General features: G+C 30.8%; 3 protein-coding genes across 3 annotated transcripts; all 3 read right to left on the reverse strand.

Annotated features, from left to right (window-relative positions):
- Positions 1-9,720: 9,720 nt before the first annotated feature.
- Positions 9,721-10,896, reverse strand: LOC112706015 (probable calcium-binding protein CML44). Its single transcript, XM_025757086.3, has one exon. It carries the CDS (start codon positions 10,495-10,497, stop codon positions 10,009-10,011), a length of 489 nt encoding a protein of 162 aa, XP_025612871.1. The 5' UTR covers positions 10,498-10,896; the 3' UTR covers positions 9,721-10,008.
- Positions 10,897-12,350: 1,454 nt separating this feature from the next.
- Positions 12,351-19,435, reverse strand: LOC112706017 (UDP-sugar pyrophosphorylase 1). The gene is made up of 17 exons (XM_025757087.3): positions 19,277-19,435; positions 19,089-19,193; positions 18,884-19,000; positions 18,534-18,674; positions 18,273-18,363; positions 17,462-17,589; positions 17,313-17,384; positions 17,105-17,169; positions 16,760-16,820; positions 16,563-16,680; positions 15,775-15,899; positions 15,470-15,546; positions 14,757-14,862; positions 14,546-14,605; positions 14,261-14,341; positions 13,181-13,420; positions 12,351-12,718 (listed from the first exon to the last, which is right to left on the reverse strand). Exons 1-17 carry the CDS (start codon positions 19,322-19,324, stop codon positions 12,551-12,553), a joined length of 1,803 nt encoding a protein of 600 aa, XP_025612872.1. The 5' UTR covers positions 19,325-19,435; the 3' UTR covers positions 12,351-12,550.
- Positions 19,436-20,320: 885 nt separating this feature from the next.
- LOC112706018 (NAD(P)H-quinone oxidoreductase subunit M, chloroplastic) lies at positions 20,321-22,102 on the reverse strand. Its single transcript, XM_025757088.3, has 2 exons — positions 21,328-22,102; positions 20,321-20,688 (listed from the first exon to the last, which is right to left on the reverse strand). Exons 1-2 carry the CDS (start codon positions 21,802-21,804, stop codon positions 20,503-20,505), a joined length of 663 nt encoding a protein of 220 aa, XP_025612873.1. The 5' UTR covers positions 21,805-22,102; the 3' UTR covers positions 20,321-20,502.
- Between the last annotated feature and the right edge of the window lie 65 nt (positions 22,103-22,167).

A 22,167-nucleotide genomic window follows, 5' to 3' on the forward strand; every position in this document is an offset into this window, starting at 1 on the left:
GCCAATTATTAATGCAAATGAATTCAAAGCCGAAGAAGTGATAACCTATTACAAAATAAATAAATAAATAAATAATAAATATAAAAGAGAGAAGTATAAATAAAAAATTCTATTATTAATATTTTTAATATAATTATCTCTATATAACTGAAATAATACACAAGTTAATATTACATTCACTCTTTCATATATTATGTAAGTAAAAGTGTACGTGACTTTTATTGTATTTTTCTTGTAGTTTGCCTCATGTTATGTTATTTTATTTAGATACGTAAAAATGTTCTCATTTTTAATTTTATTAATGTTGAGTCCAACTTTAAAAATTTTGTACCGTCTACTATTAAAATTTTGAATCACCTAAATGATTTTGATAAGTCATAAATATTTAAGAAGAAATATAGATAGACAATGAAATTATTAAATAATATAAATAATAGATATATTAGATATTTATTTTATTAGGTGTATAGATAGTTATTTTAATATTAAAATTTAAATAATTAATTTAAAAATATAATATATTTTTATTTGATTGGTAGTTATTCATGTTATTTAAGATGATCATTATTTACCTAACACTCTCCAATATTTAATTAATGGACATCCACGTTGCAACACAACCAAAGTTAAAATCTATCTAATCTAATAAGTGTAAAAAAAAAAAAATAAAGGAGCTTTGTTATGAATTATGAAAATCTTTTTTTGGCACGTGGAGCTTTTCAACATTTTGAAAATTCGTCATAATTTGCTTATTTATTTATTTGTTCTTATCGATAATATAGGTGCCTAGCTAGCCGGGCTCCTCCACCATCCCCAACTCCTTCCGGCGTCACCATCGCGGGGGGCTGCCATCATGCTAGATGTCATCTCTTGTAGCAATTCGAGCAGCCACCAAATGGGTGGAGTGGAGTGTGGAGGCTGGAGAGCCAAGACTAGTTGCAATTGGGCGGCAAATTATTGAAAGAGAAACAATGAAAACAACGTATAACAGTTTATGAAGCAACTTTTTAATCAAACCATTTCTATAAAAAAAAATTGTTTGGAAAATAACAGAAAGTCCAAATTGCTTTATTTTTCATTCTTTAATTATAGTTTATCTTATTTTGTATTTCTTCAATAATTAAGTAATATTATATATAATAAATATATAAAATTAATGTTATATATATAAAATTATAGAAACTGAATTCCTATAGTGCAAGAGAGATAATAACTCAGTTATTTTATTTAATTTGATAGCTACAATTTTATGCATATAACATATATAATTATATATTTATTACATATAACATTAAATAATTATTGTAACAATAATTAATAAAAAATAACTTTAAATTAATTTTTATTATTTCTCAAATATTTTTATTAAATTAAAAATAAGATCATTTATACTATCGTATCTCTAATATTATTATTCCTATATATCTTGTATAAGAATCCTCCTTTAAATGAAGTAAAACGAAAACACGCAGCTAATTACAGGATTTTTTTCAATAATAAAATTAAAAAAAATCTATATTTTTTCAACATAATTTTTGAACTTTAATTTCTAAAATATGATTTTTTTTTTTGCATTTAAACAAGTTTGTCTTAATAAAAATGAGCAAGTTCGCCTAATCTCGACAAATTCTATAAATTTTATAAAGTTCGGCTAATCCTACGTGTTTTGAGTTCCACGTTCTTAATCCTTCGTAATTAAAAAAATTATTGAATATGACTTATTCCGATATACTTACGTATTTTTAGAGACAATAACAATACTTACTATTGTTAAATATGACTTTTTTTAATTTATAATTAATTTTTTTTAAGAAGCCATGTTTATTGTCAGTGTATTTATGTGTATTCCTATCTACTATTTGTAGATCTATATACCATTTGGAAATAACGATAATGAATTAAAAACGTAAAACTCAAAAAATGTAAGAGGGAGTTCGCCAGATTAGACAAACTCTATAAAATTTATAAAGTTTGCTGCGAATTAGGCGAACTTGCCAATTTTTATAGAGTTCGCCGAGGTCCAACGAACTTGCTTAAGTGCCAAAAAAAATTATAATTTAGGAATTAAAGTCCAAAAATCATGTCGGGAGAAATATAAATTTTTTTTGTTTTATTATTAAAAAAATTCTATTACATTAATCCCATTGAAATCACCACAGCCACACAATCCAATTAACCATAATTCAAAGATTTACTGAAGGTCCAAACTTTTTGGAGCCATTGAATGGGAATGGATCTTCTCAATTTTTTTAACAATTGAGGGAGTAAAATATGATCTCACATAATTAATTGTATAAGTGGGACTAAGAATAAATATAAAAGAGAGAACAATAAAAGATTAAAAATCACACTTTACACTCTCAATTTCTTTTAATACTTAAAAGAATTTATTCCCATTAAATGCACACCGTCAAATAGGGATGGTAAAACTACTCAAATTTGCATGGTATTTGAGCCGCTTTTATTCGTCACAATAAATAAATAAATAAATAAATATATATATATATATATAAATAATAATAAAATTATTAATAATATTGTTTGATATTATATCATTTTTAAGGGGTTAGTTTAATTTATATTATATAGAGATAATAATTAAATTAGTACCCGAAAGATTTAGACGCTGATATTTTGATATCTCACTATTGTTATTGACAAAATGGTACCTGAATGATTTAAAAAATTGTCAAGCGTGTCCTCATGCTTGTCGGACCACAACTCTAACGAGGACGATGCTGAGCTGGACACCAGTTTTTGCTGACAAAATAGGTTTTATTTTATTTGAAATTTGTAATTAAATAAATTATAAATCTAGTCGGAAACAAACCTAATTGAAATTGATTTTACCCCAAATCAAATAGATTTGCCCTAAGCCCTAAATTGCGCTTTCCGTTCACGCGTACTACAGGTTTTAAAATTGGAAGATGCATACAGCTAGGGTTCGTGAAAAAAACTGCAACCGTGAGAAAGCAGTCATCGATACAAACCTTCGACGTGGATGATGGTTCAGGTATTGTGAGCAAAATCTATGACGGTTGTTGCTTTTGTCCCCTTTCAGTGGTTCTGTTAAAGTCGAAGACAAGTAGCAAACCTGATAGATAGTTTCTACGCTGCCCTATGTAAAAGGTAAGTTTGGAATGTTGATGGATATGTAACGAAGTAATGCAATAGCCCTCCTTGTTTCGTCCTCTCTGGTTATTTAGTTTTAGTTTTCAATTGTTCTCTGATCCATGAATTTTTTGTGTTGTGCTAGAACACATAAATGCGATGTGGGTATTTTCAATGGTTAGATGAAATACAAGAGCAATGTGTGGAAGGAGAAGTTTCTTTGGAGAATAGTAACATGGTGGGCAAATTAGAACCAAAAGAGAAAAGCAGAATCAATGTCGAGTATGGGGATGGCCTGAAAATTGATAGGATGATGATGGTGCTATCTATGATGAATGAAATGAGGGAGCATCTGAAAAGGGTTGATTTATTCTTGATTTTCATTTGTATATTGATTTGGTTAAATCTGGTTTTGACTATGTTTTATTTAGTTAAGTAAGTAGATAGTGGATAGTTTAAGAGTTTAACAATGACACTTTCTTCCTTTGTAATGCTGAAATTATTGTAATTAAGATAATTTAATGAAAGCTATTTTATTCTTGTTCTGTGACTGAATTATTGTTGTTGTGATGTGAGCAAGCAATATAGAAGATAGGTAAGCATTTAAAAATAGATGTAGCAACAAAAACTAAACAAAATACCAGTAGCATAACATGAAATTATAATCCATAACTATTCAAAGTAACATAATTCAGATCCAAAATAACACTAACAAGCCATAAAAAACTAGGATAGCACTAAAATGTCATAATGACACTTATGTTCATATTAACTACTACAGACCCAAAATGACACTAACAAACCACAAAAACTAGGTTAGCACTAACATGTCATAACGTCACTTAAGTTTATAGTAACTAATTAAGACCCGAAATGGAACTAATATCAAGCTGAAAACCCAAGATTCTCATATCACTTCTTCTCATTAGTGGATGGCTTTGATGGTGGTGGTCCAGATGACTTTTTCCTCTTCAAAGATGGGATAGACATGAAGTCTGTAAACCTGCTCTGGGTGGCTGAGTTTGCTGCTGCCATAATTTTTCTAGTCACAGTTGGTGGCCTAAATGGAGCTGAAGGTTGGGCTTGAAGAGTGGGCCTTAGACATTGTGTCATTGACCCAGACCCACTACATGGAACTGCAACACTCGATGATAAGGATGGAATTTGAGATTTAGACCCAACAGAAGGCCTGACAACCCTAAGTTGAGTAGGGGGTGATGGTGTAGCTGCTGCATTTTGTGTGGGATTTAGAGATGTGGTTAAGGTGGCTGCCAGCTTACTTCGAGTGGTGCTGTCTCTTCCTCTTGGCAGAACTGGTTGTTCCTTACAAAAATAGGTCTGCCTCTTTTTGTTGGTGTTGGTGTTGGTGCTGTTGGTCTTGTAGTCACTGAAAGTGATGGTTCTGAGCTAGTTGCTAGTCTAACCAAAGTGGATCCTACTGGTATAGTGTCTGCATTAGGAAATGCTGCCTTTGTTGTAGTGTTTCTATCATTGATAGTGTTCTGAATTAGTTTAGTCATTAGTTAAAAAAATGTTTTATAGGTTCAGATCCAACACTTTGTTAACAACAAAAGATAAGCTAAATTGCGTTGTTTACCTGATCAAGCTGACTTTATGGATGGTTTTGAGTGAGTTCCTCCTCATTTGCAACATGTGCAGCATGTGCAGTCTTCATGGTCTCCTCCCAGTTTGCTTCTTGTTCTCTACCTTCTTCCTCATCAATGTATTGCTCTTCAGCTGCTGTTCCAGTTGGTCTTTCAGGACAAGTTCTACTATTATGTCCAGCCTTACATTGAGACAATGAATAAAGTAAATTAGCATTCACATAGACAGAAACAGTTCAATCATATTTTGTAAATAGATATTAATTAAAGATTTTGTTTGACTTACTCTTTTGCAGATTTGACATGTTATCTGTCCATATTTTCTCTTGGCATTGTATTGGCTCTCAAAATATTGCGCAGTGCTGTCCTTTTTCCTCTTCTTTATAGATCTGCCAATAGACCTCTTGTATGGAGGAGGTAGACATGACAACCCTTCATGATACTCCCAATACTCTTGACTCAGTATACTGTTAATGTGAAACTGGTAAGTCCTATTGTATGCCTTAATGGTGAGCTTGTGATGGACATAATCTTCAGACTTCTCATTCTTTCTCTGGATAGCTGCAATCTCATGACAGTATGGTAGTCCAGTCAGCTGCCATTTACTTGTCAATTTAGGGTTTAGGACAAATTCATTTGATTCGGGGCAAAATCAATTTCAATTAGGTTTATTTTCAACTAGGTTTATAATTTATTTAATTATAAATTCTAGCTAAAATAAAACCTATCTTATCATCAAAAATCGGTGTCCAGCTTAGCATCGTCCTCGCCGGAGCTATGGTCCGGCAAGCACGAGGACACGCTTGACAATTTTTTAAATCATCCAGGTACCATTTTGTCAATAATAATAATAATGAGATACCAAAATATCAGCGTCTAAATCTTTTGGGTACTGATTTAGTCATTACCTCATATTATGTATATAATTATAATTATATAAATTTTAAAATTTAATTTTATTTGTTATATTTTAATAATTAATAAAGACGGAATAAGTATTTGTAGGAATGAATTAAGGTATAGATTTTTATTACCCATAAATAAAGACGAGACGAGTTTTATGCAAACTATTAGACTGTATTCGAAAAGAAGATTAAAATAATGTACTAGACTAAATTATTTATCGCATCAAATTTACCATAAAAAAATTATGAGTTTGCTTTGACTTAAATAGTTTTTTTTTTTTGCGAATAGATAGATTTTCTATGGTGGTAAAAAATTGGATATGACCAACCAATTCGACCGAAAAATTAACGAAAATGATGTGGTTTGAACTTAGGTCTTTCTTGTAATGTGCTATGTTATTTCTTGTTATTTCATATGCTAAATATTAATTATATAGTAAAATTGTATAATAATTTTTTTAGATATTATTTTAATTTTATATTCAATTATATTTAAATTAATTATATTTTTGTTATTCATAATTATTAAAATAAATATTATTAAGTATATAAAAATAAAAAATATTAAATATTTTATTAATTACAATATTATTTTTTAATGACTATATAATATTTATTAATATTATTTTTTAATAAATACATCTAGTATATAATAATATAATAAATATAAAATATTTTAATATAAAAATAAAATTAAAAATATCTATCATAAAAAATACTAAAATTTTATATACTTATTTAATAATAATCGAATTATAGCTTATTGATTATAATCCGTTAAAACTTAATTATTTTTAAAATATTAGTTAAAATATGTATTTTAAATTTTAATTTTAGATTTTTAATTATTTTATATTTTTTATTTATATAAGATTGGTTCTACCGGTTTAACTAATAATTTATCAGTTAAACTAATTAATAAACTAATAAATCAATAATAACATGATCGATTCGATCACCGATTCGATTACTATGAGATTTTCATAGTTTATTGTTTACTTTTAAAGACGTGTTTGGTATATAATGGAATTATACTTAGTTTAATTTTAAAATTAAATTCTTTGCTTTGAATTAATAAAAAATAGTTAAAATATTTGGCTCAAATATTCTTTTTAAAATTTGATTAGAATTAAAATGATTTGGTTATTTGGCATATGTGTTAAATACATAAAAAGTTAATTTTACCATTAAAGGTATTAATATAAAAAAAGAAGAGTTTGGAGGTCGTCCATGATGATTATTGGTGGTGATAGAAGTATGTGCGATAATTGATAAATAAAAATAAAAGGTAAACTTATATTATTATTATATCAATTTATAAATCAAATCAATTTATATTTTAAATAATTGATTCTAAACACAATTCATAATTTATTATAAATTCAATCAAATTAATTTAAAAAATATTTCATTTTAAGTATACTCTAACTAAAGGTCTAAATAGTAAAAGAATTACCCATGATGAAAAAAGAAATAACCTTTGCCTAATTACAATGTCTAGAGATATTTCTCCTTCTCTTTACCTCCTCATGTGTATATACTATATACTAGATGAAATTGTGAAGACGACTTGAGTTATTATCAACGAGTCTTGGTCAACGAATAGTATGATTCATTAATTTTGAAATTAGTCATTTTAATAGTGCTTAAGACTTATATCCAGATAAGACTTCTCTTTTAATAAAAATAAATATTATTTCAATCTAATTATTTTCATGTCTCTGTTACTATTACGGCCGTACTCATTGAGGTTTAGGTCCTAATGTAGATTGGACCTATTTTTTTTTTTTTTAAATTATCTCAAGTAAGAACGTGTGCCATGTTACATAATTAGACAATTTAATAAAACTCAAATAAATGCCTTTTCTAATGAGAAAGTACAGAAAAATAACGTTTTTTAACAATATAAATAATAAATTAAAAAAATTAATTTTAATTTTAACATTTAATTTTAAATTAATTAAATTCATTTATATTTAATAAATTTAAAATAGAATCTATTATTTATATTATTCACAATAATTTCTATTGTTTATCTAACGAAATTGTATACCTAATAATTACATGCAAATAATAATTAAGTTGCATACATATATAGCATATATCTATGAGTTATATATGTTAATTATATCTCTTTAGCCAACTATGCTGACACATTAGATAAAAAGGAATTTAAACATTTGACAAGTGGCTTCAAGAAAATATATAATAGAGTTGTATTATGAAATCAAGGAAGGCAAAATACTAAAAAGAACTAAAAAATATATATGTGTTTTCGTATTTTATTTAATAATAAATTAAAATAAATTATAAAAATTTAATTTATTTTTATTTTTTAATTTAAAAAATTTTTAAAAATATAATTATAAAAAATAATAAAAAATAAATTATATTTTTATTAATATTTTTATATTTTTTATCATGATAAATATAATATACTAATTTAATATTTTTAGATATAATATTTTTATATAAATTTTATTTATTAAATATAGTGTTTCGTGCCTATAAATAAATGTAACTTAATAGATAAATGATAATGTGGATTCTAAGTTTCCAACATTACACACGGATTATTTATGTTTGATGGGCTTAGCTTAATGATGTAGCACGAGGTTTTCAAAGTAAATAATGTCATTAATCAAAGAATGAATTTCCTCAGAAACTACCATTGTGACCCATGTATAATGTACGACTTTATTTGGGAAAAAAAAAAAAGACTAAATGAACTTGACATTTTATGTTTATTTTCCAAACCATATAATATTTGCCACGTTAACAGCACACCGCCCATGGATTTAGAAAAATCTTTGATTATTAGAAGTTTTAGAAGTCTCTTTTTACGGGGGTATTTAGTATTTACACTAAATTTATTGTGGGGACTTTGAAAACGAATATGATGTTTGTAATTTTTTTTAAATATGTTTTTTATTTCTGATGTTTATAATTTGTTTTTAAAATATTTTTAATATTTAATTTCATTCAATTTTATTTGTGAACGTTTAATTACATCCATAGAGAAGCATTTGCAATAAAAACTAGGAAACACTATGAAACTTCTACTCTATATATGAAGGAAGAAAATAAAATGGTTACAAATGTTAAAGATTTTCACATATATAGCAAAAAGATTTTACAAAAATATTGATTTTAAGGAAAATTCATGAATAAATGTACCACCCTAACACACTCTTCTTTGAAAAAAAGTTAAGAAAAAAAGAAATTCTTTATGGCGTTTAGCATTTAAAGAAAAATCCATTTTATGTAACTTGGCACACTGAACATTGTATGGTTTTAGTACACAGAAAAATCTTCAATTACTTCATTATTTAGAAAAGAGGATTGAAGTACATTGTTTTGATTAAAGGATTACATACACTATTTCATTTAGCCATATATACAGAACTGCATACTTATAATACACTCCTAATAAGACAACATTTAGTTACATAGCTTATTAACAAGTAAAAACCAATTAACTAATAACTTATAAATAACTCAATGAGATTAGTCAAGTGATTAATTCACTTATATACTTAATAATACTAGGGAACTAAGATAGTTCCAGCAAAAAACCAATTAAATGTTTTTAGGTGAATCCAAAATCTCTACGTAAATAGTGTTTATGATAGGTATTAAGATATTTTTTTTTTGTAAATTAGATGATTTTGAATTTATTTTCTGATTTATCATGTTTTAGGCATTTGGAGAGAGAAGGAGGGTGAAGAAATAGAAGTTAATTGAATCAGTTTCTGTGATTCACGTTGCAATGATACTAAACATATCTCCTCCTAATTTAAATGTGGTGAAACATTTAATAACTAATATTTTAAATTATAAATAAATAAAATTAATTACTATATTTATAATTAATTAAGTTGTTCCATTCTTGGCTGATTTAGAGTTGGTTCTATATACTTTTTCATACTTAAATAAATGTCAAAAGTTTAAATCTCGCTTTATATATATAATAATTCATTATCCAAAGTGAAACTCGACCATAAATTATTTCTTAATCTATCGAATTTTAAGACACATTGAGAAGCAAAATAAAATAAACTAATAAATAATAAATAATCAATACATATAGGCTAGTATTATTTGATCCTCATAACGGGACAATAATGTACATATTATTTATGATTATTAAATATATATACACACAAAATTATAGGCCAATTGTGCCAAGGTCTAAGGTTTTTTTTTTTCTCATGATATTTTCAGATTAAAAAATTTGTTACTGACCAACAAATTCCTGCATATACATGTCTAAGCTGAAAGATGAAACAATCATGGGCTTACATTACAAATCCTCTGTTTTAGAGTGACACAAAGAAATTTTGAGAAAAATTATGAAGAGAAAATTGAGAAGGAGCATGGATATAGATTCATGCGGTGGTGATGGTGAGCAACATCATATTCTTAAACTCCTCAAAATCAAGCTGGCCATCGGAATTGGTATCATAGAATCGAATCATGGAACCACAATCCTTGCCACCTCTCTCATCCCACAACCCAAGCCTCTTAAGAACACACTGAAGCTCGTTGCTCGTTATGAATCCATCTCCATCCAAATCAAACACCTTGAACGTTTCCACAAGATCATTCTCCAACAACTCATCATCCATCTCTTCATCATTGCAATTCTTCTTGGATATTATTGAGTCATAGAAGAACAAGAACTCGTTCAAGTTAAGGCTTTTCTTCTCAACAAGGGATTCCAATTCATCTAACGTTAATTGGAAGCCTATGTTGTGGAGGAGCCAATTGAGTTCCTCAAGGCTCACGAAACCGTCGCAATTCATGTCAAGCTTCTCAAATATCCGCCGCAAATCAGTGGCAGTTAGAACTGATGACGTCATATTTGCAAACAACATGTGAAAAAACCTTCTCTTGTTTTTGTGCTTCTTAGTAATCAAAATACTTGCAACTAATGTCACCCATGTAAGGGTATTTATATATAAAAGAAAAAATTATATAATGGTTGCAAAAACGTATAGGTTGGTGAATATTAGATGCGCACAAATGGAACAGGAATTGATTTGGCCCACATGAATTGTTTAAGAATAAGGATAAGAATAGTCTAAGATAGATGCATGAAGTTTCTGTGCACTTGCTCTGAAAGCAACTTTATTATTATTATTATTATTCTAGTAAAATCTACTATGGGATATAAAATATGTATGTGTTACATCATACTATTCTGAAACATATTGTCCAAAAAATGAGTCAACATATTTTTACATGGAATAAAGAGGTTCAGTTAACCTATCTCATATAGCTGATAGTAATATCTAATAAGATGAATCAACTAAAATCAGTCAAAATAAATACAAGTTAAGTTGATCTAAGTTGGGTGCTATTACAAAATTTAGCGAAATCGAATATCATTTGAGTGAATCAGATTGAACCTAAATGCCTAGATTTGAAATTTAAGTAAATTCAGGTTAAGGTAATTTTATAGGCAATGTAACCAGACAATCACATAAGAACTGCAAAAAACTTCTTTATATTCTCCTAATCGTGTAGGAGTATAATTAGTTAATTATTTATTTATATTAATATTTTAGTGGAAGTTATCTAAGGTCTCTTTTCCATGTGATTTCATGCTTTTTAAGAATAAAGGGTACTGCATAGATTTTTCGAAATAGACTTCAAACAAAGGACTAAGAAGTACATTCAAATGCGTGTGGGGTGCGTGCGTCGTGCCTATTTTCTGCTCTTATCATGAGGAACACGTGCTATCGACATGGAGCATTGGATGCATTCATTTTTTATTTTGTCATTTTTGGTACAGGGAGTCTTCAATGACCTGAGTTTTGTTTGAGAGCAAATACACCATCAAAAGAATGAAGAAGTGCCATTTCATAATAAGGCGCTTGTATAATTTAGTTATACTTTGTTCACTAACTTTTAAGCTACGTGATAGCATGGATAAATCAATATGCTCAAGACACGAAAACTTATCATGTTTTGTTCTGAACACTTTTCGTTCGTTTTTGTCTTTTGTCTTTTTTTTTAAGGGAAAAAAAAGTGATGCATTTGTTTCTCAATTCCTTATTAGTTCCTCGTGGGGCAAGCCTCTTGCCTTTACGTGCCGTTTGACATCTTCACCTTGCACGGAATTTACTGCTACCAAATGAGGGATATTCGCTAATGTTCCAACTTCAAACCAGATTTGAATTCAGATAACATATTAATATTGATTGGATAATTCCGGTTCTCAATAATTAATCGATCAGTTTGGTTGCATGAAATGGAAATAAAATTCTAAATCCATATTAAAGGGTTGAGGAAACACTACTATACGTTGTTAAAAGTTTCTGTGACTAGGGCCCAGGCTTAATGTAATGTTCACATTACAGTTTCGATGTCAATATGATGAGAAAAGCTGCAAGCACTATGTACCACTACGTAATTCAATTGAACCTTCAGTTAGACAAAAGTTGATTGCTCGTCTCAAACTGATAATATTGCTGCATAAAATGTCCCTGGAATATATTGGATGGGAAACAATCAGCAAGGCCTTTTGCCCTGGTTATCTTTACATCACCCATTCTCCGTGTGCAAGCTAACATGCTCAATTAGAAGGGGGACCAACTCAGATGAGCTTATGATTTTTTACAATTAGCTGGAAACGCAAGAATAATTTCCCTGCTCAGAGGAGGAGGAGGAAGATTTTTTTTTGGGGGGGGGGGGGGGGGGGGAGGGGGGGGTTTGGGATGCAAAATTTTTGAACCAAAATACTAAAGACTTTACAACCAGTCATCCAAAAAATATTAAACTAAAAAAAAAAGTGCAATAAGCAGACCTGCAAAACTCTTAATTTAACTGCTGAGCACACGTTATTACAAGAAAGGCACTTCCAAACCCAGTCCATAACAACACTTACAGATGAGAGGCTAAAATTTCTTAAGAGCAGATGCAGGTTCAAGGCTTGAGGGTAAACTTGCCAGGCTCGGTGTATTTTGCTTCTAGCTGATCAACTTTGTTAAATTTAAAACCCCTGATTCTCAATACCTCAGGCTCCTTGGAATCCTTATGGTCGACAGTTTCAAGGGTCCAACCTTTGTTCTGAACTGAACCACTTGCATTAACCTATTAAAAAAGAAGAGAAAAAAAAACTCGCATTAATCTAAACATTAAATAAAAAACAAGGTCTTCCATGCATGTGTATTAATACTGAACAAGAAAAATTTCAAGATTTGATTAATTTGGGGTATGTAAAATAAAAATGAAATAGAAACAATGCAATTATAAGGCGAATGACAATATAAAGTATTTAGGATATTCATAGAAAAATTCAAAACTTTTATTTTTTAAAACTGGGATATCTTCACTAGTTATTTGGATAAGTTGGAGTCCAGTAGATTGTAGGATTGACTTAATTTTATTTCAGTCTATATATGTTATGGTGTTAAAAATTTAAATTATTATCTTCTCTCACCAAGCTCTAATTGTTTTATCTGCGCTACATCTAATAACTATTCCTTCTAAGCAGTTAAGATGCAATATGCAGGACACACAAGCAGATAAAATACCAAAAAACTATCATCATACCTCCGCATTATCAACAGCATCAATGATAAGAGCCCCATCTAAGGACAGATTTTCAATAAAAATATTTTGACCCTTAATCGCCAGAGTAGACCTCTGGGAAATAGAGCTTTTTCCTCTAACTTTGCTCTTGATCCGAGAGTAGGTCAGACCCCATTTTGGCTTCCATGTGATGCGGGGCCAAACTTCAACCTCTTGCCCATTGAGAACCTGCACTACTGGATCAGCTACTTGGACACCAACCTGTAAGAAAAACAAAAAGGAAATGCAATTTTTTACAACCTGAACCATATCATCGAGTTCGAGCAGCTAACTTCTATGAAGGTCAGATAAAAGCACAAGAGATAGGAGAAGCTGCTAAAAGACAATGGATTGATACCCTGAAATTATATGGAGACAACGAAATTCCTTGAAATAAACCATTCATAAATCATAAATAAAAATATAAGTTGTATCTTATTTTGATAAAAGGGTAAAGTATACTTTTTGTTCCTGAAGTTTGGCAAGAATTTTAAAAATACCCCTAAGTTTTATTTTGTTTCAATTTTGTCTTACAAGTTTTCGATTTGCATCAAATATACCCCATGGCGGCTAATTTTTCAAAAAATTTAGGACCAATTCAACAATAATTTCATAAGAACAACCTTCAACACAAGCAAATCGAACATAATTGTCATGCATTGTTGTTATATTGGTCTTAAAATTTTTGAAAATTTAGCTGTCGGGAATATATTTGATGCAAATCGAAAACTTTTAGAACAAAGTTGAAACAAAATAAAACTTAGGGTTATTTTTAAAACTTTTACCAAACTTTGGGGACAAGAAATATACTTTATCCTTGAAAAAAATATAGGCATATTAGAGAGTAACTCAAGTAAAAGTTCTTCTAAACTTTCCAAAGTACCCTAAATGAATTCAAGTAGACAATAAATATCATAAATATTTACTAATTCCCAAAATGACTAATATTTTCAACTAGATTCAGAGGAAAATAACAGTAACGTTAAAATAAACAACATTACTGAAACAAAAAACTAGCGTGTCATGACATTCAACATTTAGAAGATTAAAGGACTAAAATACCTGTTTGAGAATACGGCTATTCGCACGGTAGATGGACATTTCTCCAGATGTTGCACTATGGTATGGATTTCCTTTTGGCACCTACAGTAATATTACAAAAATTAATTAGAAATAATTCCTCTCCTGAAAAATCCTAGCAAGTTAAAACTGTTATTCAAGTGCTCAAACTGGTATTCTGCATTTATTTTGCTGTACATTTGATTCTCCATATCAAATATTTTGCAAGCCAATGAACAATGAGGTCAATCACTGCAACAACTAATTGCATTAGAATATAAGTACTACCTTGGCAGCATCTTCAGCATTATTCTTCACAGGTGCATAAGCAAGCCAAGCATCCATCACCTGCAGAATAGTTCCAGTGAGCTACCAAAAATAGTAAACTCAGCATCTATTCAAAAAAGATATTGTTACATGAAAGCCCCAGGGATGAATGAAAGGACAACCTTGAGCTTTGGTTAGTGAAAATTTATGTAACCTACTGAAGATAACTTACTGTGAATCCAACCCTGGCTGATGGGGGAAGTGTTTTTGGGTAGTCTTGCATCATACATTCTAGTCGGGTTGAGGACTTAAATTCATTTTTTCTGGCATCTTTATATCTGCATGGAGGAAATATAGCATGATAATATGATATAACAGGTGTCACAGATAAGTCATCTAACTCTGTTTCTGTTTCAAAATGTAGCCATATTAAGCCAAATAGACTTTTCTTCAAAATGCCAAAAATTGTTAGTTCTATTGCAAATTCATAGGAATAACAAGAAGGTTTAATAAGGGGGAAATTACACTAACCTCCCCTGAAATTTGGTAAAATTCACTGTGACCTCCCCAATTTACAAAAAACATAAGTTGACCTCCCTAAGGTTTAGACAATAGTTGTCCCGATACCCTAATAATATAAATTATGACACCAAATCCCTCAAACATAACACTATCATCACATAGAAGGAGGTCTAATAGTTGTGACCTGAACAAATAGAAGGTCAACACTGAATTTCAACAAATGTTAACCAAGGTTACTGTAATTTTCCCTTTAACAATGGCATTAATATAGTTGAGTGAAAAAAAAAAAAAAGAGAGGAAGTGAAAAAGTTTCCAAGCAAAGCGTAATGCACGAGAAAAGTATAAGAATTGGTGTTAAAGAAAATTGATGGCACAGCAAAGTGTAAATAACAAAGTGCAATGAGTATAAAAAAGAAGCATTACTTTGGATTAACAAACTCCTTTATAGCACCTCCTGTTCTTGAGAGTTCTTCAATGTAAGGACCAAGTTCTAAAATCAACTGTTGAATGAGATATCGTCACTATGCAGTAATCGCATTGGCACATTTAACCAAATAAGGACATGGATGCCACAAATAAAACAATAATTAACAATGACTGACGACATCAAGATATTTCTAGTATTCCAAGTGAATTATGAATTGGTCAGTTGAGGGCTCACATCCACTAGTGGTAGATTTCATGCCACTCAGGACAAAGGAGAATGTTTAAGTATGAAAGAGAATTACTTGGTTTATATTTCCTGGAAAGGGAGAGTAGCCATTCTCAGCATTGACATCACCATCAGGGTATCCACTTGCTCTCAGAAGAGGATCTAGCTGATTGTATTCCACATTTATGACCATAGATCTCCCTATGATTAAGTGCATTGGAATCAATGGGAATGGGTGCAGGAAAATCAATTAAAAGTGACATAATGATGTCAAGATAAAGATGGATTATAAGTAACATAATATTTTAAGACCCCTAAATGCCCTTGATTTTTTTTTTTTTTTGAGGGTCAAGTGTGTCCCCAATTTGCCATGCCACATTTAATTAAATATAAATCTTAAAGTAATTTTCTACATTTATATTTTAATAAGATAGCATATATGGGCAATATTAACCACGTATCATTATGGGATACTTCGTACCCTAAAAAAAGGAGGTACTAAAGAAACCTCCATAGTTCTAATAAAATACCACCTCCTAGCATGAAAGAACAAAAGTATTGTTTTAAAACTACCATTGAACAGGAAAATTAGATGGTAACCTTTAAAGCACAGATAACTTGCCATTAATTATTATGCAACAATGCAAATGTATATACTCCCAAAATTTATTAAAACTATACATTTGTTATAAAATAAGTATATATTTGATCTCATTAAGAGTATATCAAAATCCTGATACATAGATGCAAATCATTTACAGGTAAGGAAAAAGTTGTATTCCACCATAACATACACCAAAAGCAAGCAGCCCTTTTTTTGGTATATTAGGATTACCAGATTAGGGATGGAAAGTTAAAATTTACCATCAGAGTGAGTGAGTTTGGTAATTCCACCAATGGCTTCTTTTGCTTTCCGAGGTACAGCAAGAGAGTTGACATGGTACTGTTTAGTAGCACTTACGCCTAGTGCTGATGGAATTGCCTGTATTTACTAAGCAATGAAGACTAAAGGGGACCGGAAAAAGTAACCAAAAGCATGAAGAGATGAGAAAGAAACTAACCTTGAAGAGAAGTCCATTTGTATCTTGAAAAAAGAGAACCCACTTCAACCCAGCATCATTCCTAACAAATGCATATCAAGATATAAATCTAACAAAGCATATCAACAGAAGACAAAGATCCATTTGTTCTTTTAATTTCAAGGAATTCTTGGAGACAATCCATCAAAATACACAACCGTCAACCAACATCTTAGTTTTACATAAGAGCTTTTTTAATCTACCAATTATAACATCTCCAGAATTACTCAAACAGATAAAGTTTGCTTTATCTAAAACAAAAAATAGTGAGATCGGAAATGCATATGCAGATTTAAAAAAGGGTCAGAAAACAGTACTGAGCCGTACCATACTTTCAGAATACCGCTGGAATAGAGAAGAGAATGCACATCTCCGTGGCCATGTGGTTTTGTCTACATAAAGAGAAATCATTAGTAGATTGACCGTGCTTGAAAATATAATAATGATAAATTAGTAAGAAACACTCCATTTGTTGTCTTTTGCGACATATACATATCAGTCATAGTTTTACTTTTATCACCATGCACAACAATACCTGAATTTGGTATTTGTTTTGAGGATCCAATGCAAGCCTGGCATCATTATCTTCTAAGCATGCAACTTTTTCCTGAATCATACAGAAATATAAGAAATTTTTAAAATAAATTAAAATTTGAACTTTCTGTGAGACACCAAAAGACATACCTGCTTCAAAAGCGTTACTTGTTTGGGCTGCATACCAAAGTAAGAATTTGATTCTAATAATTCTAAGGTACGCCCATGGGTATCGTCAGATGTCATAATAACAAAAGGAATCTGTGTCTGGTTTTTACCTAATAAAAGAAAGGACTTTGAGTGAGCTATAGTCTGAAACATTGCAAGAAAAGGAGGGAAAAAAGAATAAGAACAAAGAAAGAAATCCTAAGGATTTATGTTATTTTACACCCCCACCCTCCAAAAAAAAAAAAAAAAAAGAAGCAAGGGCCAACAATTGTAGAACCTATCATTATGCGCTACATGAACATGGACTATGATTTCATAAGATATCTATGATATATGAAGTCATGAACTTTGTACCATTCTAATTGCTAAAGAGGTGAATTTGTTTATACAGAAAAACTCTATAGAGAAATATATGTTCAGTATTTTTTGGTGCATAGTGTGGAGAGTATTTTAAGAAAGCTTTTTTTTTAACAAAATAACACTTGCCCTATGCTTGATTTTTAAAAGTTTAGGCAACAGTTACAACACAGTTAAGGAGGAAAAAATTGCATATCCTTCTAAAAAGGGAAGCAATTTTCCAGAAAAATATAGTGTAGACAGAATATATCAATTTTGATATGGTGGCAGCAGAATGTTATTAGGGAGAAAGACAATTATACTAAGGTGTTTTTTTTCCATCAAAACAAATGGATCCTTGGTCCTTAAATTGTACAAGTGTCATTTGTTTTACCATATGAGTAAAAAAATCTAACTATGACTCTAGTTCAATACACCAATTACGAATAATACTAACCTTGTGAGCTGGCTTCTTGAAGTGCCAATATATATTCAATGTAATGCTGTAAGAAGCATGTCCCAGTAGTGGTTTCTGCAGGAAGAGCAACCTGCAAAATATAGAGCATGCTCAAAATTCAAGAGCTAATTCCTTCAAATCTTTAATCTGAAGCTAATCCAAAAAGCCCTTTACAGCACATCAGAAACAGAGTCAATGATATATGCAAGGCATCCCATTATGAATAAAACTATCAAATGACACAAAGTGACCAGATATTACCTTAATCCCACTATATCCAAGGCGCTCCCCAAGACCGCCAGCGACAAGAACAAAGGCAGCTTTCTGAGCCTCCTGAACACCCGCCTCCTCGTATTTTATGAAGTTCTCATCGGCAAATGTCAAGGTTTCACCCGTTGGAACCTGCAAATTCATCATCAAACAACATTCTACACACACACGCACACAATCTACAGATAACCTCAATGTCCCAACCAAAAGTTCAAATTGAATTGAATTACATCCTTTACATTGCATTGTTGATCACACAAATATGAAGCATCTCCAAATTCAAATCACATAAGACGTTGATGCACATAAATGCATACATGTTAATGAAAATAATGACTTACCGAAGGTGTGAAGCCATCAAAAGGATTCTTGCCAGCCTTAGAATCAGCTAAGAGTTGTTTAGCGTTTTTAATGTAAGCTTGCAAGCCGCCAGGGTAACTGGAATCCAGCCGAGTCACCTGCACAAAAACGCAATGCCGTTTAGAGATCTATTTGAAATAAAATTATTCAGAGCATTAATTATGCAGGATGCACTGAAACACGAACCTGATCGATGAACGCTTTCTTCTTGTCGTCGTCGACGCCGGGACCCGGCCAATCGCGAAACACGTGCTCTTGGCCATTATCCAACAGCATCTTCACCAGCTCTTGCTGAATCCTCAACAATCAGTATCATAATTCAGAATACAAGAATCTAGAGTGATTCGGAATAAAAAAATGAAGAAGAAAAGAACCTGTTTCGGCGAGAGGAGGCTGAAATTGTCGCCGAGAGTGGAAGCCATGGAACCGAATCAGATCGCAAACAGAGAGAGAGAGAGAGAGAGAGAGAGAGAGAGAGAGAGGGTAGAAGAAGGTGGTGAAGAGGATAGTACACTATGAATTAATTAATTAATCAATTAATTAATTAATGATTAGTGATTTTGAATAGTTGATTAGTGTGTGACCGGATGGGACGGTGAAGCTTGTGGATCTGATGAGATGTCAATGTTTCTCGGTTTCAGTCTCATACCCACCGAGTTTACCTGTCTCTGACCGGATGGCACGGGTCACGGTATGTTAGTTAATTGGGCCCACTCAACATCATGTCACGTGGCATTCCCCCTTTGTTTTATTTATTTTCTGAATTCTGGGGTTTTCTCTTTTTTTTTTTTTTAATTGAGTATTTTGAATTTTGATATTATTTATTATTGTTGTTTTATCTGTAGAAAAAAATGATGAATTGTTGAACACAATGATAGATTGATACTTGATAGTATTAAATTAAATTATTAATTACTTTGTTAATTCTTATAATTTTACCTATTTTTTAATTTTATTTTTATAGTATAAAATTTATAATTGATCATTATTCTAGATAAAAATTTATAATTAAATTTTTATTAGTTATTTTTTTAAAAATTAAAATTTAAAACACAATAATTTTAAGATATTTACTTTTAGAATATTAGACTAATCATTTTGAATAAAATACAAAAATACATACTTCTAAAAAAAATATTTTTTAACAAAAATAGTTAAAAGGAATCTAATTAGTTTCTTTTATCTAATTTAAAAATTTAATACAAACTTTTGGACTATAAAAACCCAAACTATAAGAACCTAAATTGAATTAAAAGTATATATATCTACTCAATTCCTTTTTCCAAGTAAAGGTGATTTTTTTTTTGGTAGGAAAGTTAATGCATAGAATCAAAATTAAATTCACAAGGATCTCATAATAACCCTAACTATAAATACCTCGCTTTTGATGTTCAAATATCATATCTTTAACCAAAATATTGAAAGCCAGAAAATATTTATATTAATATATGTAGATAGACAATACTATGTGCTATAAGTATAATGATATTTAGGTTGCCATTGGTTTAACTCAGTCCCTAAAATTCTAATGTACAACAATTTTATACACCTTTAAAAAGGAACTGTCATTACAGCAATATGCAAATGCACTTTGCTTTGCTCATTTCTCCGGTGGCTCTTCAAGTTGGTTATCATTGTTGAACATGATGCGTGGCTTTCCCATGCTGAAATTCAGAACCTTAGCGTCCATGTTGTACTTGATGACACCATCATATAGCAGCTTCCTTATATAGTGCTCTAGGTCCGAACCAATTAGGCGAAGTGTGTATTCTGTTAATGGAGCACCCTGGTTCATAATTTCATCAAAACATGAAGGAATCATTATTTTCATCAAAACGCTCTAGTAGTTTTTCGTTAGTTTTTCACCAATATGCTAACTCTATTATCATACTCGAATTCGACTAATTCAACTCAAAAAACTAAGGTGACCTCTTCTTTAGATGTAAGTTTAAATTCGACAAAATATTTGAAGTGGTATTTGAAATTCACGCCGTACACTAATTTCGTCATGAAGTTTCAATTGTATTATTGCTGTTCTCGAGATTGAATTCCGGATACCATAATGGTTTATCAACTCTTTTTCGGCAGTGACTCAACAAATAGAGAGATGAGTTGGCACACTCTTGCCATGACGGACAATAAGAAAATCACACTTGTTTTTGACTTCCAATCAAAGCAAAAACATGTCCTTTTGATAAGGGGGTGCGAATTCATCACTTTATTTGTTGAGTTACTACTAAAAAAGATTGAGGAACTACTATGGTATTCGAAACTCAATCATAAAGACATCAATAATACAATTAAAACTTTAAAAACTAAATCAATATACGTCTTGAATCTCAGGACCATTACGGAGATTTGGTTCCCAAATTCAGAACTAGAAAAGACATGGAGCATTATTGAATTGGTGATTAAGGAAAATTACCTCGTAGTGATCCACAAGCTCTTGGAAGTAAGAATAGACCAAGTTGCATGTGTCAGGTTTCCACACAAATTCATTACTGGGATCAAGAATAAGGGTGAGCTTATCCATTTGGGTTTGATCAAACTCGCAAGTCACCGGATCAATGTAGGCCGCAAAGATCCTTATATGGCGGGTGGTGCAACTCAGCCACTGCCCTCCATACTCCCTGGTCATGTTCTTGCTCTTAACATTCAGCTGCGGCTCCACCGGCCTTGGCTTCGTCCCTTTCGGCTTCCAACTCCGGCTGCTCTCTGCTTGCTCTTGCTCTTGCTCTTCCTGCGGCGGTGCCTTCACACTCTCTGCTTCCTCCACATCTGTTTGTTGCTGCTGAGCTGAAATGAAGGATGCTCTTCTGTTCCTGAGTTCTTTTTTTCCTCCTCCACTCCAACCAAGCATGGATAATCTTGTTGACACCATGTACGAACAACTTGTGGCCATGACTTAATGCTTTGTCAGTTTAGTTCTCTAGTTGGTTTGCTTTTTAGTACCCTGGATTTAGAAGCTCTTGTCAGTAGTTTTGGTCCTTCTTATAGATAAGATTTCTTATATACATAAGAGGAAGGATTTTGTGTGGTCAGAAATGACAAAAGTTTCTTCCACAGATATTGCTATTTAAAAATGAAATTAAAAAGCATTCTTGCAATGTTTTATATCCATTGACAATTTGAGATATATTTAAAAAATTAAAATGCAGATTTGGGTTGCCAGGGCTAGTCTATTCTTTTACGAATAAACTCTTGTCATCTTATTATAACATATCTACTTTCATCTAGTAATCCCTGATATGGAAGATCATGAAAA

The sequence above is a fragment of the Arachis hypogaea genome, chromosome 8 (genome assembly GCF_003086295.3).
Source record: "Arachis hypogaea cultivar Tifrunner chromosome 8, arahy.Tifrunner.gnm2.J5K5, whole genome shotgun sequence".
Taxonomy (NCBI): domain Eukaryota; kingdom Viridiplantae; phylum Streptophyta; class Magnoliopsida; order Fabales; family Fabaceae; genus Arachis; species Arachis hypogaea.

Bases quoted from the DNA above. Each gene is read 5' to 3' on its own strand.
- LOC112706017 (XM_025757087.3), bottom strand. From the start codon at position 19,324: ATGGCTTCCACTCTCGGCGACAATTTCAGCCTCCTCTCGCCGAAACAG. The intron at 19,001-19,088 runs GTTCGTGTTTCA...GTTTTTGTGCAG, and splicing joins AGAAAGCGTTCATCGATCAG to GTGACTCGGCTGGATTCCAG. The intron at 15,900-16,562 runs GTAAATTTTAAC...ACTTAATCATAG, and splicing joins CAAACTCACTCACTCTGATG to GGAGATCTATGGTCATAAAT.
- LOC112706015 (XM_025757086.3), bottom strand. From the start codon at position 10,497: ATGTTGTTTGCAAATATGACGTCATCAGTTCTAACTGCCACTGATTTG.
- LOC112706018 (XM_025757088.3), bottom strand. From the start codon at position 21,804: ATGGCCACAAGTTGTTCGTACATGGTGTCAACAAGATTATCCATGCTT. The intron at 20,689-21,327 runs GTAATTTTCCTT...ATTATGAACCAG, and splicing joins AGCTTGTGGATCACTACGAG to GGTGCTCCATTAACAGAATA.